At 37.4% G+C, this 18609-nt stretch overlaps 1 protein-coding gene across 1 annotated transcript in view; it reads right to left on the minus strand.

Annotated features, from left to right (window-relative positions):
- The window catches only part of stk32a (serine/threonine kinase 32A), a 62687-nt gene that overhangs the window by 11417 nt on the left and 32661 nt on the right, over positions 1–18609 (minus strand). The window contains exons 6-7 of the mRNA XM_049466362.1: positions 11444–11481; positions 1110–1199 (exon numbers count right to left, since the gene is read on the minus strand). Coding sequence (XP_049322319.1) covers positions 1110–1199; positions 11444–11481 — 128 coding nt within the window. The remainder of the gene's footprint in view (positions 1–1109; positions 1200–11443; positions 11482–18609) is intronic.

The following is an 18609-nucleotide window of genomic DNA, read 5'->3' on the forward strand; positions in this document are numbered from 1 at the left end:
TCCTGCTTCTATTTTAGTCAGTAAAAGGACTTTTTGCTGTCAGCTTGGGATCCACATACATATTCATTCATAAAATAAACATAAACCACTTTCCCTCAGCATCTCTCCATCATCATTTCTCACTCTCTCTTCACTTCTCTCTCTGTCATCACCACTAAACACTGAAATCCGTCATAGTACTACTAAATTAGACATGATAATCCTGTATTTTTGACTAACTGTTCTTAGGTGTGGGACAAAATATAAATATCATGATATATTGCATAGTTAAGTATATTGTTCAGGAGGAAAAATAGATATTTTGGAATATATTTTGGAGTCCCTGTGGATATATCATATTTGAATAAGGATTTTGACTTTTTGAGATAATAACCACGGCTTACTCATCATGATTATTATAAAAAAGTGGTCTAACTGCACAAAGGAAAAAAATAAAAACACTGTTTTTTTGACAAGTTTACAGCCAAATTTACAGTACTTCTTTATATATTCTTTCACATATATACTGTACATATTTTTATTTGTGACCCACTTGTACATATATAATTGTGTTGGTTGTAGATATACTATATAACATTAAATTAAATATAGATACAAATTAAATATAAGTATGGTAAGGTATGGAAAGGTGTAATCATCAAAATAAAACATATGCCATAGAGGGGTAATTCGTGATACATTATCAACAGGTGGCGACAAATATCTATATTTATATTGAAACATAGTAGGCCTCTGTATTGGCGATTGGTGATTGGTGTGGCGCAGTGGATAACACCACTACCTGCCACTAAAGAGCTTTAGGGTACCACTTTAAAATAAGGCTCCTTTATAAAGGGTTTATAAATGGTTTATAAAGCATTAATAAGCAGTTACAACACATAAATAGGAAGGGCAACAGTGGCCTGCTCTGTACCAAATAGTGATTCCACATTTATTTACACTGTTAAACCTCAGATTTTACTACTAGATGCTTATCGTACTTTGTCTTTTCCATCAGTCAGAATTAACATTTCATCCTGTTTTTTTCTTTTTTTTAATCCTCATGCTTCATCTCAGACAGTATAAATGTAGAGTGGATATAAAAAGTGAAAGTGTTTGGCTGCTCTTACCCATGTATGGCTTTGTCCCTGCGATAGAAGTTGCTTTTAAGTCGTCCTTTACAATAGCAGCGATGTTGAAGTCAGTCAGATGAGTGTGACCTGAGAACAAACAAGAAATAACAAGAAATAAATGACCCTATAACACCATATTTTGAGCCCTCCACGTGAGCAGTGTTACATTTTTCCCCTTGTATTTTTGTATTTTTCCCCAAACCCACTGTATACAATGAGGTCCATGCAGTGCACTGATAATTCAACAGGGGGCAGTAATTTGTTCATTAGAGGGCTTTCCAGTGATGCTACCAGATTGCCATTACTAAGGAACAGGACACATGTGGTTTTAAAAAAAGAACTTTGCCCATTTAAAAAAAAAAGTGAAACATCAATAGGAACAATTACAGGGTTGATGCAATGAGAAATGACTTATAATTTCATAATCTCTGTTTTAGTAGAAATTGGTTGAAAATAACGTATCAAATTTGACACAGCAGGTTTATAAGGTTATGTAAGTCAAGTGTTAATTTATTGTATTTGATGCATTATACACAACATTAGGCAACATACAGTCTTTTTGTTTAAGGTAAACTAAATAAATGTTTAAATTACATAATTGGTCTATTTAGAACAAAAATCAGTAAATCAGTGTGTATCAGCATGTATGGGTGAGTGTATCAATGTGTGTTTCAGTGTGTATCAGTGTGTATCAGTGTGTATCAGTGTGTATGGGTGTATAGCAGTATGTATCAGTGTGTATCAGTGTGTATCAGTGTGTATGGGTGTGTATCAGTGTGTATCAGTGTGTATCAGTGTGTATGGGTGTGTATCAGTGTGTATCAGTGTGTATGGGTGTGTATCAGTGTGTATGGGTGTGTATGGGTGTGTATCAGTGTGTATCAGTGTGTATGGGTGTATATCAGTGTGTATGGGTGTGTATGGGTGTGTATGGGTGTGTATCAGTGTGTATCAGTGTGTATCAGTGTGTATCAGTGTGTATGGGTGTGTATCAGTGTGTATCAGTGTGTATCAGTGTGTATCAGTGTGTATCAGTGTGTATCAGTGTGTATGGGTGTGTATCAGTGTGTATGGGTGTGTATCAGTGTGTATGGGTGTGTATGGGTGTGTATGGGTGTGTATCAGTGTGTATCAGTGTGTATCAGTGTGTATCAGTGTGTATGGGTGTGTATCAGTGTGTATGGGTGTATATCAGTGTGTATGGGTGTGTATGGGTGTGTATGGGTGTGTATGGGTGTGTATCAGTGTGTATCAGTGTGTATCAGTGTGTATGGGTGTGTATCAGTGTGTATGGGTGTGTATGGGTGTGTATGGGTGTGTATCAGTGTGTATCAGTGTGTATCAGTGTGTATCAGTGTGTATCAGTGTGTATGGGTGTATATCAGTGTGTATGGGTGTGTATGGGTGTGTATGGGTGTGTATCAGTGTGTATCAGTGTGTATCAGTGTGTATCAGTGTGTATGGGTGTGTATCAGTGTGTATGGGTGTGTATGGGTGTATAGCAGTATGTATCAGTGTGTATCAGTGTGTATGGGTGTTTTATGGGTGTGTATGAGTGTGTATGGGTGTGTATCAGTGTGTATCAGTGTGTATCAGTGTGTATGGGTGTGTATCAGTGTGTATCAGTGTGTATGGGTGTGTATGGGTGTGTATGGGTGTGTATCAGTGTGTATCAGTGTGTATCAGTGTGTATCAGTGTGTATCAGTGTGTATGGGTGTATATCAGTGTGTATGGGTGTGTATGGGTGTGTATGGGTGTGTATCAGTGTGTATCAGTGTGTATCAGTGTGTATCAGTGTGTATGGGTGTGTATCAGTGTGTATGGGTGTGTATGGGTGTATAGCAGTATGTATCAGTGTGTATCAGTGTGTATGGGTGTTTTATGGGTGTGTATGAGTGTGTATGGGTGTGTATCAGTGTGTATCAGTGTGTATCAGTGTGTATGGGTGTGTATCAGTGTGTATCAGTGTGTATGGGTGTGTATCAGTGTGTATGGGTGTATAGCAGTATGTATCAGTGTGTATGGGTGTATAGCAGTATGTATCAGTGTGTATGGGTGTATAGCAGTATGTATCAGTGTGTATGGGTGTTTTATGGGTGTATATGAGTGTGTAATGGTGTGTATCCTCCGTCTTGTGAGTGGAGCTGCTGTGTTATTTGGAGATGTAGGGCAGAATGGCTGTTATTGGGGGTAAACGGGGTGACATTGTGAGCAGTAGCCACCAGCATTCACCTTACTGCAGCTCCTCAGGGTGTGAGGGAAGTGGAGCAGGGAGTGTGTGTGTGTGTGTGTGTGTGTGTGTGTGTGTGTGTGTGTGTGTGTGTGTGTCAGCAATGTAACTTAGTGCATTTATTAGCAAGGTGTCCACAAACATTTGGACACTTATAGAGTTTATATGCAGAATAAGATAATAGACAGAGCGATACAAAGCAAGAGAGAGAGAGGTTTCTCTTCCTTCTCTCAGTAGTGTGTGTGTGTGTGTGTGTATGTGCGTGTGTGTGTGTTGGTGTGAATGCTAAGCAGTATAGTGCAGGGGCGCCATCACTTACGCAAACCAATCACACACACACACACTCACACACACACACACAAACACACACACACACACAATACTCTGTTCCTCAAGCTTGAACTATTTTACACTGCATTACTGCACACACACACACACACACACACACACACACACACACAGAACCCTTCTTTCTGTTCTGTCCTTTTGCCCTCTATCTCTCTCTCTCTCTCCTCTCTCTTCATTTCTGCCTCTTTTCTTCTTCACTCAGTAAAATCTTCCTGTTTTTGTTTTAAATGAGGGTTTTTAAAAACTCGTTGTTTTGTCATCGTCCTCATTACCTCTTTGTCTGTCTACTACCCATTCCATCATCTCTTTTCATCTTTCCCTTTATACATTATCCCTTCTTCTTCTCTGTATTTTCTCCTTCTGTCTCTTCACTACCTTATCAACTATTTCTTTCTATTTATTTGTGTATACACTATCACTCTTTCTCCTCTACATTATCTCTGCCACTTTACTACCCATTACATGATCTCTCCCTCTTCACATTATCTCTCCCCTCCTCTACATTATCTCCATCTGTCTCTTCACCACCCCATCCATTATCTTTTTCTGTTTATTTTACTATACATTATCACTCTTCATCCCCCAAATTATCTCTTTTTATGTTTACTATCCATCCCATTATCTCATTTCATCTCTCTCTATACAGTATGCATCCCCCTCTTCTACATTATCTATTTGCCTTTACTAGCCATTCAATTGTTTCATTTCATCTCCCTCTTTCTTTACATTATCATTCTCCCTCATCCACATTTTATCTTTGTCTGTTTACTATATATTCCATTATCTCTCTGCATATTTCCCTCTATACATTAGCTTTCTCCCTCTTGTGCATTATCTCTTTCTGTTTCTACACCACTCCTCAATCATCTCTTTCTATCACTCCTTCTGTGAACACTATCCTCCTCCATCCCCTACATTATCTCTTTCTGCCTCTCAACTACCACACCCATTATCTCTCTCTGCTACATTATCTCTTTCTGTCTTATCACTACCTTATCCCATTATCTCTTTCTGTTTGTTTGTCTATACACAAATCACTCTTCTTTCTCCACATTATCTCTTTTTATGTTTTCTACACATTCCATTTTCTCTTTCCGTCTCTCCCTCCTCTACATTATCTCCCTCTCTTCTTCACTACCCCATCCATTATTTCTTTCTTTTATTTCTTTGCCTATACACTATCACTCTCCTTTCTCTACATTGTCTCTTTACTACCCGTCTATTATCTCACCTCATCTTTTTCTCTTTGTACACTATTCCTTTCCCTCCTCTACATTATTTCTCTCTTTTTTCTTGCATTATGTCTCTCTAGCGTCCATTATCTCTCTATCTACATTTTTTCTGTCTCTCTCTCTCTCTCTTTTCACATTATCTCTCACTTTTCCCCTAATTCTCCCTATTTCTGTCTCTATCTGTACTCTCTCTTCTCTTCCTCCCACTCTCTATATTTTCTCTCTTTCTCTCTCTCTAAACTCTGAGTTCTGTCGCTCAGTATGGTTTAAAGGACGTTGGGGAGTTAATGTGTTTTTAGTCTCTGGAGAGTTGAGCAGTAAACTCACTCAGCGGTGGAGAATCGCCCCCACACGCCAACTTCCTGTGAGTCAGCACTTTCTGCAGCCCCGACCACCATGCACCATGCTTCACAGGTTAATGTGTGTGTGAGACAGAGAGTAGACCTGGGTGATTTGACAATTTCATCACAGTGTTAACAGCCCTCACCATCTTCATTTCTTTTGTCCTGAGATTAGAATATGAGATTCAGAATTATGTTGATGCTCCATTTGACTGTAATGGTTGAGAACAGCATCTCTTTTTTCCACTCTGGTCCAGAATGCAGCTACTGCACTATGTAACTTTAGTGAAGCTGAATGATATCTCTCTCTAGCACTGTGTCATGTTGCGTAAGCCAAGTTATTTAGTGTAAAATCCCTTTTTTTTTTCTTCTGCCTCGATCCACATGCTTCTCTCACTTCAGATGCTATGTCTATTTTCTCTCAGCTTGTCAACAAATGCATGTGTACAGGTACCCATGCAGAAGGTGCTCAAATCATCATAATTTGTATTTACTGCAGTGGAGCAAAAGTGAATTATACTCAAAAACCTGTAGGGGGAGCACCATAGCAAAAAATATACTAATTCTCACATAATTCTGATTTAAAGAGCCAATATCTTATAGCATTCGTGTTTTTAATTTGGTTGCACTTTATTTTGAGAGGACACTTAACATTCTTGATAGACACTCTATAGATGTATTTTAATTAAAACCAACTAACAGATTAACTACAGTAGTTCAAGCTTAACTGTGACAGAAGCGCAAAACTCTTTGAAAGTCTCCTGACTTGCCACGAACAGTAGATACAGATCCCTCCCTCAGACAAAGTCTGCTGGCTTGTCCTGCTGTGTATTTCTAAAGTTCTCAGAAGTACACATTTAGCCTTTAAGTGGTTCATGTTGGGACATGTCCATCAAAAATGAAATGGAGTCATGCAGTTCTGCATGCAAATTTCCTTATTCTAATGTCATAACTCTTTCAACTAATTTACAGAAAACAGACAGATGGATTTTTTTTGGTGTTTGGAGTGTTTATAAGCTGCAGTAAAAAAGCATGTAAAAAGTGAGTTTTGCATAATATGTCCCTTTTAAGGCTTAAAAAAAATTGTTTTGTTTTTTTACCATGCAGTTGATACGGTGTTAATTCGTAGCTCCAAGGTGGTCGCTATCACATAGCCACACAGGTGGTTGCTATGGTGTCACTATAGTGTAGCTGGGTGGTTGCTAGATGCGTTCAATCATGTTGACAGGTGGTTGTAATGGTGTTAAATAGCAAGTGCTTGAGTTTTTGGTGGCAAAGCAGTTAATATCATATTCCAGGTGGTTGCTACAGTGCCTCAGGTGGTTGCTGGGGTGTTGCCATGTGGCAGCTGTGGTTCCAGGTAGTAAATGTCAACTGGAACGCCCCAACAAGTTAGCTTTACTTCTTGGAAAGTTAGAGTGGAGATTCCTACCAACCCAAAGGTCAGAAATTGCTGCAGTGTACATACATCAACAGCAGTAAATGTATAAAATTCAATGCTTTTTGACAATTCCTCCACATGCAGAAATATCTGTGTGTGTGTGTGTGTGTGTGTTTGTGTGTTTGTGATGTCACGTTTCCGTCAGGAAGCGACTGCAAGCTTCAGTCTTCTCGACTCCTTCATTTTTCATATTCATCTCTACGCTACATTAGGCAGGGAAATGGAGCCATATTTTATGAAGCTGTCAGCTCCGCAACTCCAGCCGAGTGACAGACAGCAGCACAGACCCACCCGGACCCACGGCTCCACCTTCACTCACAACTGAACACAAATAATAACCCCGTCCAGAGCCCTGCCGCATCTCAACTGAACTGAGAACAGTCCGAGTTCACTCTATCTGTGCTCCTACTGGAGCATGCTTCAATTCAATTTTTAAAATACACAGTTCCAATCAAACGTCAAAAAAATAAAACCAGTCAAAAGAAGATATAAAGCTTTTAGGACTAAAAGTATAATCCATAACCAATAAATTAAAATTTGAAAATGAAAGGACTATTATTGATATCAAGAATTTTAAAATCATGTTCGTAAACAGAATATTAAATATTGAATAGAGGGTTTAATATTCTGTTTTGTGTTTTACCTTCATAAAAAAAAAATCAGTTTTCACTTTTGCAGCTCCTCTGTGATCTAATCGTTATGGGAACTGGTCCACTTCCCATAAGTTGCAGACTTTAAGGAATTACCTTAATGGGTGGGGTTTATTTCCAGCAACCAATCACCGACTATTCCCCACCCACCCGTAAAAAGAGGGTCAAAACTAGGAGCGAGAAAATTCTCAACCTGAAAGCAAGACCAAAAGCAACTGTGAAAAAAACACTGAAAGCGAAAACTGATAACTTATAAATATTCTGTTCACAAACATGATGTTAAAATTCTTGATATCAATAATATGGATCATACTTTTGGTCCTCAAAACATTTTTTGACTCTATTTTGATGCCAAACACCTTCTTATTCATTCTTTTCTTCATTTCATTTATTTTCTACATTGTAATAATGATTAATTTTAAAAAGGTTCAGCAGGCTAAACCGCAGCAACTATGATCGGGAGATTGCTAGTTTGAATCCCGATCATGCAGCTTGCCATCAGCTGCTGGATCCCCGAGAGAGCACAATTGGCTTTGCTCTCTCTGAGTGGGTACAATAGATGGCGCTCTCTCTTTCCCCTCATCACTCCAAGGGTGATGTGGATCAGCACAAGGCTGCGTCTGTGAGCTGATGTATAAGAACCGAGTCGCTGCACTTTCCTCCTGAGCTTACTCGCCAAAGAGGCGGAGTCTGACTTCACATGTATCGGAGGAGGCGTGTGCGCGAGTCTTCACCCTAGCTAATTTGTAAGGCTTTGTAAAGCATAATTTGAACAGTGTTCAGCAACACAAGTAGCCAAGCTAATCTTCTAACAGCTAATCTTCTCCATTGGGAGGTTTTTAAATCAAGTGGCTGTTCAGAAGTGAATCTGTTTTATTGATCGAGTAGCAGGGTATCGTTTTCATCATTTATTGTTGGTTATTGCAGGCGGGGTCCGTGCACGACTATCTGCACTTTAAGCAAAACTGTTTGGCAGGACAATTTCATTTTAATTTGCCTCAAAGACAGCATCCATCATGAACTACAGGAAACTGATAACAGGGACAGTCCTGCTGTGTGATATTACTGCTATTGATTGTGTCCTGTGGCGTAACGCTGATGTAAACATTCAGACTGTGACCTTCAATACAGACCATATCTGGGAACTGGGAGCGTCCTGTCAACCAATCAAATATCAACAAACTACAGAGAAAGACCACGTCTCTTGAACCTCATAGTCTCGATAATCTCATTAATCTCATTAATCAGGCTCAAAATGTCTTTTGTATGGTAAGTAATGTCTCAAACTAATTATTAATTGACACTAGTTTAGACAGTATTAAAGTATTTTTGTTTCATGCTTGGCAATGTTGTAAATAATAATGAATTGAGACATTAGCTAAACAAATGTTGTAATGATAATGATTAACAATGTCCTTACTAGTGTTAATCAAAAACGAATGAATGTTGTAATGTCTGGTGGAATGTATGTTTTTTGGCAATAATAATTTGGCAAATAATTAAATTACTCCACACAGCTGGCACTAGAGATGGAAAAATGTGTTGGTAAGGAATCGATATAAGATCATTGACATATTTCTCTAATTTAGATCTGATCATAGTTAAGGGTTAAGGATTACAGCAGCTCTGTGACAGGACTCCATATGGGAGCTTCTTATGTGTGAAAACAAACCAGAGACAATGAGCTCTTCCTCTAAACAACCTTAGAATCGGTCCTGGGTGCAAACTTATTTATTCAGAACAAGTGTGAGAATACCCTCAGACATGCATTAATATACTGAAGAGTACAGAAGAGTACAGAAGAGTACTAAAGAGTACGGAAGAGTACTAAAGAATACAGAAAATTACAGAAGATTACTGGAGAGTACAGAAGAGTAGTAAAGAGAACAGAAGAGTACTGGAGAGTACTGAAGAGTATAGAAGAGTACTAAAGAGTACTGACGAGTACAGAAGAGTATTAAAGAACACTAAACAGTGCTAAAGAGCACTGGAGAGTACTAAAGAGTACTGAAGAGTACCAAAGACAAAAGAAGAATACTGAAAAGTACTGGAGGGTACTAAAGAGTACTAAAGAGTCCTAAAGAGCACTAAAGAGTACTGAAGAGTACTGAAGAGTACAGAAGAGAATACAAAAGAATACTGAAGAGTACAGAAGAGTACTAAAGAGTACTGAAGAGTACTAAAGAATACAGAAAATTACAGAAGATTACTGGAGAGTACAGAAGAGTAGTAAAGAGAACAGAAGAGTACTGGAGAGTACTGAAGAGTATAGAAGAGTACTAAAGAGTACTGACGAGTACAGAAGAGTATTAAAGAACACTAAACAGTGCTAAAGAGCACTGGAGAGTACTAAAGAGTACTGAAGAGTACCAAAGACAAAAGAAGAATACTGAAAAGTACTGGAGGGTACTAAAGAGTACTAAAGAGTCCTAAAGAGCACTAAAGAGTACATAAGAGTACTGAAGAGAATACAAAAGAATACTGAAGAGTTCTAAAGAGTACAGTAGATTACTTAAGAGTACAGAAGTGTACAGAAGTGTACAGAAGTGTACAGAAGAGTGCTAAAGAGTACTGAAGAGTACTGACAAGTACAGAAGAGTACTAAAGAGCCCTACAGAGTACAGAAGAGTACTGAAGTGGCAGTAAAAGTACAATCTTTCTGATCATGTGCGTTATAAATCATCATAAACATAAAAACAAGTAGATTTTTATTTGATCGCCCCCGTGCTCCACTGATCTTTCTCCTGAGCGTGTGGTTGAAGGTTATTTATGGAGGAAACTTTATCCGAGTGTTTCCTCTCTGAGGTGAGCAGGTGCTGCTGTTTGACACAAAGCCCACGAGGGCAAACCCACCCAGCTCATCATTCTTAATCAGTATGTTAATGAGAGAGGAATATTAATGTACAGAGAGTTATGACCCTGTCACACACACACGCAACACACACACATGCACCTACACACACACACACACACACACACACACACACACACACACACACACACACACACACACATATACACACAGGCTAAGAGCTCAGGTAAAGGTCTTTTCTTCTTCTTCTTCTTCTTCTTCTTTTTCTTCTTTCTCTATGTACAGTATTATGCTCTATATATATATATAATTGCCCATCTGTCTGTTTGTCTAAAGTGCCTACAAACAGTATAAACCGCCTTGGATGTTTTTTTCCTTTATATTTATTTTATAGTTTGATGTCATAAAAACGCCACTGAAAAAATATATATATTTGGACACCTGCTCATTTATTGTTTCTTCTGAAATCAAGGCTATTAAAATCGAATTTATCCTGATTCTTTTTTTTTTGAGTAATTGTCTTTACCAAAGACAGTAAAAAAATAACAGAAGCTATGAATTTATTCCCTTCTGTTCTATAGATAAAAATATTCGCCATGTTGTCCAATTGCCTCTAGAGTTTGATGGAACTATTCATTCATACATGCTCTTTTTAGAAAATCCTGAAGGAAGGAGAAAATCCAACCGTCAGTCCCTGATTTTAAGCTCAGGTGTACTTGGGTTCGGCAGCAGGACAATGACCCAAAGCACACCGGCAAGTCCACCTCTGATCTGAATGGCTCAACAAAAACTACATGAAGGTCTGATTGAGATGCTGTGGATGGTAAATCCTCTAATGTGTCTGAATTAAAACATTTCTGTAAATTAGAGTGGAACAAAATTCATCCACAGAGATGAGAAAGACTCATTGCCAGTTATCGTGAATGCTCAAGAGGGTGACACAAACATTTATTAGGTTTAGGGGCGCAAATACAAATAGTATCACACAGGGCCAGGTTGGTTTGGATATTTTTTTTCCATTTATAAATGCAATTCTCATTTTAAAACTGATTTTTAAAGGTTTATTCAGGTTATCTCTTATATTAAAATGTGCTTGATAATCTTAAAAATATGAGTATATATAAGAAAAAAGGAAAATAAATCTGTAGGGGGGCAAATACTTTGTTACAGATGTGTATACAAACACACACTGTATATACACACACACACTGTATACAAACACACTATATACACACACTAGTGACCAAATCCAGAAGGTGATGATGTAGCTACTCACCGTGTTCATCCAGTAGGATGTTGTCTGGTTTGATGTCTCTGTACAAACACAAAGAAAAGCTGAGTTAAGAATTACATTTTCTAAGCCATTCTTTAATAAACATCCCTTATTATTATTTTTATAAATATTTAACAGTTATTAAACATGTTATAAATCCTTAATAGCTACACAATGTGATTATAATTAAATTAAAGCATACTGTGACATCTTATTTTTTTGTCACCCACAGTGAAACAGACAAAGGTGTCAAAAGTATTTACAATCAATATATTTATGGACACTAGATCTTTAAATACTTCCGTAGGAGCTTGATTAGTGTAAAACTACTTAAATTATATGAATACTTACTCCAGTAAAGTATAGATAACTAAATTTACTAAAAGTATTTCAACCTTGTTACGTGACACATTACACGTAAAAAATGATGAATAAAATTTACTTTAAAAAAGTTTCTGCATTTGCTTTTTTTAAGTACATTTAATTTCAGTAACTTCAAGTAAGTTTAAGTAACTTCAACTCGGTTTTAAGACTTAAATAGAGTTACACAGAGTAAATAAGTGAACTTTTACTTCATTTCTGCATACAATATTACCTAATTACAATTTAATTACAATTTAAACAATATTATTTTATATAATTTTAATTAAAACACACATTCAAATATTTACATAATTTTAAAGATTTATTTTGTCTCAACACATGGATGGCATGTAATACATTATTTTTAGTTTACTAGTATAAAGAATGTGTTACATGCCCTCCATTTGTTGAGACAGTGTAATATGTGTTTTAACTAAAAATATTTGCATTTTAGGAATTATAATATATTATGTATCATAAATTATTTGAGTAATGTTGTATAAATGAAGTAATTGTAATTAGGTTATATTGTATGCAGAAATTAAGTAGTAATTAAGTAAGTTTACTAAAAGAAAGGATTGACTGAAGTTCAGTTCACTTTTTTACTCTATGTAACAATTAAGTTTTGAAACCGAGTTGAAGTTACTTAAATTTATCTGAAATTAAATTTACTTAAAAAAAGCAAATGCAGAAAGTTATTTTTAGTAAATTTTACGCGTCATTTTTTTCAGTGTAGTACATAATTACACAAAAAGTTCATGAGTTATCATTTAGTGTTTACTTTTTATTGTACAGAAAATTAAATCCAGATGTTTTCCTAATTTATGTGGCATTAAAACACATATAAAACACACCTGAAGAGCAGACCCGTACCTGTCAGTCTATAATTGAATGCCAATATAATCCATTACATTAACTCTGTGAATAAGTTTGTATTTATATGATTAAACAAACAGTGTTAACTGCAGAGGAGCAGTGAGAGGTGAATTGGAAATAGCAGGTAAAAGCAGACACTGTGTCAGCTCCCGAATTCAGCATGAAGACGAGAGAAAGAGAAAGACGTTGTGGTGAAAAAGAGCAGCATCAGCTCCGACAGCGAGCACAAGCAAAGGAATCGGACAGAAAAGAAGCTACACAGGCTGAAAATGTGAGCGCTGTCAGACGCAATTATATCTCTTGTCGGTCGCGGCTGGATTTTACGGATGAGGACGGACAGCGACGAGGACGCCTGGCCTGCGGTGAACTTCAGCGAAACAATGGGCTAAAAGAGGTCGAAGATGATGGACAGTACCTGTACACCGTGAGAAAGATAATGTCAATCAAACCCAGAACCATGCTGTAAACTGATTACCAAGGGTTGTTGAGTCTGTGGCTCCTCCCCTTTTCAATGAGTTTACTGTTTATTCCTTTTTCCAGTGTTAATTGGATTTAATTTAATTTAATCCTGTCTCTTGATAAGCAAGCAGTTAGACAGTTGCTCCCATCAGTTGCTCCCATCATGTGTATTACTCGGAAAAGAAAACAGAAATATAGTGCATCTCAAAAAATGTGACTATAATTGAAAAGTTACTTTATTTCAGTAATTCAGTTCAAAATGTGAAGCTCATATATTATATAGATGTATTAAACACAAAGAGTGATCTACAGCCAATGAAAACCCAAAAATCAGTTAATTTTTGGCAGTGTGGGCAGTGTACCAACTCATCTCATCTCATTGTCAACCGCTTTATCCGTGAAGGGTCGCGGGGGGGGGGGGGGCTGGAGCCTATCCCAGCAGGCATCGGGCGGAAGGCAGGATACACCCTGGACAGGCCGCCAATCCATCGCAGGGCAGACAGACACAGACAGACACACAGACACATTCACTCGCACACTCACACCTAAGGGGCAATTTCAATCAAGTTCCAATTAGCCTGAACATGCCGTCTTTGGACTGTGGGAGGAAACCGGAGAACCCGGAGGAAACCCACGCAGACACGGGGAGAACGTGCAAACTCCACACAGAAAGACCCGGGTCGCCCCAGCCGGGAATCGAACCCAGGCCGTCTTGCTGTGAGGCGGAAGTGCTACCCACCGCGCCACCGTGCCGCCCAGTGTACCAACTCCTGCTGGAAAATGAAATCTGCATCTCCATAAAAGTTGTTATCAGCAGAGGGAAGCATGAAGTGCTGTAAGATTTTGTGGGAAAATAAAACTGCCCTGACTTTAGACTTAATAATAAAACACAGTGGATCAACACCAGCAGATGACAGACATGTCTCTCCAAACCATCACTGATTGGTGGAAACTTCACACTAGACCTCGAGCAGTTTGGACTGTGTGTCTCTTCACTCTTCCTCCAGACTCTGATCCCTTGATTTACAAATGAAATGTAAAATTTACTGATGATCAGTGATGGTTTGGAGAGTCATGTCTGTCATCTCCTGGTGTTGATCCACTGTGTTTTATTATCAAGTCTAAAGTCAGTGCAGTTTTGTTTTCCCACAAAATCTTACAGCACTTCATGCTTCTCTCTGCTGCTGACAACTTTTATAGAGATGCAGATTTCATTTTCCAGCAGGACTTGGCACACAGCCCACACGGCCAAAAGCACCAATTGGTCTTATATAATATTCTAATTATTTTAATTATTCTAATTAAACCATAATTATCAACAATAAAAGAAATAAACACTTAAAATAGATCACTCTGTGTGTTTAATACATCTATATAATATTTGAGTTTCACATTTTGAACTGAATTACTGAAATAAAGTAATTTTTTTCAACGATATTAACTTATTCAGTTTTTTTAGATGCGCTAGTACTGCACGTAAACATGTTGTTTTTAATGCAATAAAAAAAAACCAATGAACTCATTACTCCTCCTCATCCCAAAGGTATGATTTCTCAAGAGAACACAGTTCCACTGCTTCAGAGCTCTTAATGCTGGGGGGCTTTACACCCCCTTTCCCTGTTTTTCCAAACCTGGTCCTGGAGGACCCTCTGCTCTGCACATTTTAGTGTTTCCCCTGCTCACAAAACACCTGATCCATCTCATCCGCTCATAAACAGGGGGTCCACTGCTTTAACCCACAATAGATTAACCTTACAGCAGTTTTCCACTACATGGTATCAACCACTGGTGAATTTAATGTGCACTCAACCGTCCGTGCACTGCATATATTGTGGTTTAAAAGTGCAGTGGCAAGTTTGTATTAACCCTCGTATGGTGTTCATATTTTTGTTACTCGTTTACTTTGTTACTTGTATTTAATTCAGCAAAATTAAGCAATTTTACATTAAAATGCTTTACACATGCTTGCTTCACCTAAACTGCAAGCAATATAAACAGCTTACATGGTTAATATTTGCCCTTTACCTTTCTTATGTTACATTTCTTTCAAAAAGTGCTACTCTTTTTTTATTAGTGTTTTAATAAAAAGTAAAAGAAAATTAATTAAACTCAAGATATGAGTAGAAAATTTGTTTAGTTTCTAATTTACAAATGAAGCAATGTTTATTAGCCCTTGGCCAAACATACTGTATGTAATATAAATGTGTGTGGGGGAGGAGGGGGGGTGTACAGTGTGTGTTTATCGAAAATGTGTTTTGATATATGTTTTTCACAAAAAATGAGTTAGAAATTTTTTTTTTAGTATCATTTGATGAAAAATCTAAACGGGTCCCACAGACCCGAACACCACACAAGGGTTAAATTGGCTTCACACTGCACAGATATACGCTCTGACCAATCAGAGGAGACTCTGATGTGCTCGAATGTGTTATTGGTGTGCATTTTGGTGCGATTAGATTTATGCCTGTGTGAAAACAAACCAAACAAAGGGAGAAACACTACAAGTAAACATAGAAACTCATAGAAACTTTCACAACTACAGGTGTGAAAACACTCTTTTATACTCAGCATAGTTCTAAAGTTCTAATTCACAAATCCTTACTGAATCCTTAAATCCAAGCTGAGATGTTTATGATAAAGTAAAAAGGTTTCCTCTATTCACTATGACACCACTAATATAAATATAACTGCATATTTACATTCATTCTTTAATTTACATTTAAATATCTACTATAAAAATGTGCTTCTTAAGCAGAATAAGTGCAATTAATCGCAGTTAATCACAAAATATTGTTGTGAATAATCTGATAACATTTTTAATCAGTTGAGACCACTAATTAAAACATTAGTTATTCACAAATGTGGATCAGAATCTGTCCCAGTTCTTAGTCTGCATCCAAAAGTCTCCTCCTAAATTAGCGCTGCACGATTAGCATATGAAAGTCCAGCGCAGGCTGATGGTGTTGGAGCTCAAAGCGTTAACTGTGAGGCTCCCAGTCTCAGGTGTGTGTGAGGAAAGGTCGAACATGCTGCGGCTAATTGGCTGACATTTGCTTTTCGGCTCGTCTGGAAGGATCTGAGTGTCGCTGGGAAGCAACAGGCTGCGCTAAGCTAACGAGCGCTAAGCAGAGGTGGGCAGAAGATCTGAAACCATAAAATCCATATTCCAAAATAGTCCTTCAGTAGAATTGTTATAGGGACAAAAAAACACCTTCAGTAAACAGATACACTGTTCCCTGTCCTGCCTTCCTGCATTGCTGTGTTTGGTGATGTGAGGTTTGAATGGGTTTGAGCTTCTCGGTTGTGTAAATTCTCCATTCCATGATTCTCTCTACACTTCTCTACTGCTGAAGCTACATGACGTTAGGAGGTGTGTAGGGACTCTGTAGAAAGTTGGTTTCTCTGTACATAGTGTATCAAGTACAAGTTACTACAAAGAATCAAAACAAAAACAAGATCCGAAACAAAATTAGTTTAATTATGTTTATTTTTGCCCTTATTTTTTTTTATTAACAAATTAAATTAAGTACTAAATGTGAAGGACTTGAGTAGGAACTGAGAAGAGGGTAGATTTTGTGCTTATCAAATGTTGTAAAAGCATACTAATAAAAGAAAAAATGCTTCAAATAGAGAGGCACACAGACATGTAAATTGATAATGAAGTGTTAATTAAACAAATGAGACAAAAATGTTTTACAGTATTTGCTCATTTATTTATTGAGGAAATTTCTATATTACATATTACTGAGTGGTTAAAGTATGTAAACCTTTAGGATTAGCAATTAATTTAAAGGTGAAATTAGAGTCAGGTGGTTTTAATCAATGGAATGATAAATCAAGAGTGTGCTGAAAAACAACTACAAAACCATCTCTTAAGAGTTTGGACTCCAACAATCCACAGTCAGACAGATTAAAGTGTAGAAATAGAAGAAATCCAAGATCATTGCATTGTTACCCTACTCAGGAGTGGTCAGGACTCCAGAGAAACTTCTAAGCAACTGAAGGCCTCTCACACATTGGCTAATTGGTTAATGTTCATGAGTCCAACATTTGGAGAATGTAAAACACTGCATTCCAGAATAAGAACATCCCACCTGTGAAACATGGTGGTGGTAGTGGTTGTATGCATTTGGGACAGTACAGCTTGCCTTCAGTATATAAATATATATATATATATAATTCTGAAGGGTTCACAAAATTTCAAGCACCACTGTAGCTGAATCAATCAAATCCGTACAGCAGTGCTACTCCAACAAAATCATGATAAACACTTTAATTAACAGAATTAATCATTTCTTTTAGTTAACTTTACTTAATTTCTGCATACGATATTACCTAATTACAATTACTTCATTTCTACAATATTACTCAAACAATTTATAATACATAATATATTATAATTCCTGAAATGTAAATATTTTTAGTTAAAACAAAACTCTTTGTAACATTTAAGTCTTGAAACTGAGTTGAAGTTACTTAAATTTATCTGAAATTAAATTTACTAAAAAAAACAAATGCAGAAAGTTATGAATAAATTATAGTAAAATAAAGTAAAATAATCATTTTGCTCATCATTTTTTTTAGTGTGAGTGTGCCTCTGCTCACTCTCTTAGCACTGAAGTTTCTATGTGGAGGGGGGGGGGTGGAGGGGTGGTCCTCAGGGGAGTTGCCACGGACAACCAACGGCATGGCAACGAGAGATTCATCCGTTTCCCTGAGCTTTCTAATCGATTACATGGATGCAGTAATGGGTGCAGGAGGGTGGACAGGGGGCTCTCAGAGCTGGACGAGCTCCAGCACGGGAACTTCTGACGCTCTGTGAGCTCCAGCTACGCGGGGCGGTTTTAAAAAATGAATGTGAGAATGTCACCGAACAGATTATGACAGGGTCTCTGTGCTCCTGAAAGCTTTATAAAACATTCATTAAAATTCTACACTGCTGAATAATACACAGTGAAAGCCAGTTATTTCAGCAGAGAGACTGTCTGCACTGAATCAAGTGCAATTACTCTGTGCGTTCTTGCATACATCTCCTATTCATCAGCAGGAAGTACAATAAAAGCGTCAGGACGGGGTAATGTTTGCGTGAACAGCCGTTTCATGCTCTTTTCCTTCGTCTACCATCTCTTCCTGTTCTTCATTCTGCTCTATTCAATCATTTCCACCCTCCTCTCTTCATCATCCACCTATACGCCATCATGGCTCTCGCTTATTACCCTCCTTTAGTCTCATTAAAATTCAGCCATTTGTCTTTTTTGACTGGAGCTTAATACCTGTTTTCCTCTAAACACACAAAAACACACAAACACACACCTTTGCTTACTCATTTACATACTTATTCATTTACTCAGGGTGATAAAAGCAGAAAGCAGCATAATACTACTATTTATACTACATGGACAAAAGTATTGAGACACCTGCTGTCTGTGATTTGTTGTATTTTACACATTATTTTATTATACAGTAAGGAA

This window comes from Astyanax mexicanus, chromosome 17 (assembly GCF_023375975.1).
Source record: "Astyanax mexicanus isolate ESR-SI-001 chromosome 17, AstMex3_surface, whole genome shotgun sequence".
NCBI classification, from domain to species: Eukaryota; Metazoa; Chordata; class Actinopteri; order Characiformes; family Acestrorhamphidae; genus Astyanax; species Astyanax mexicanus.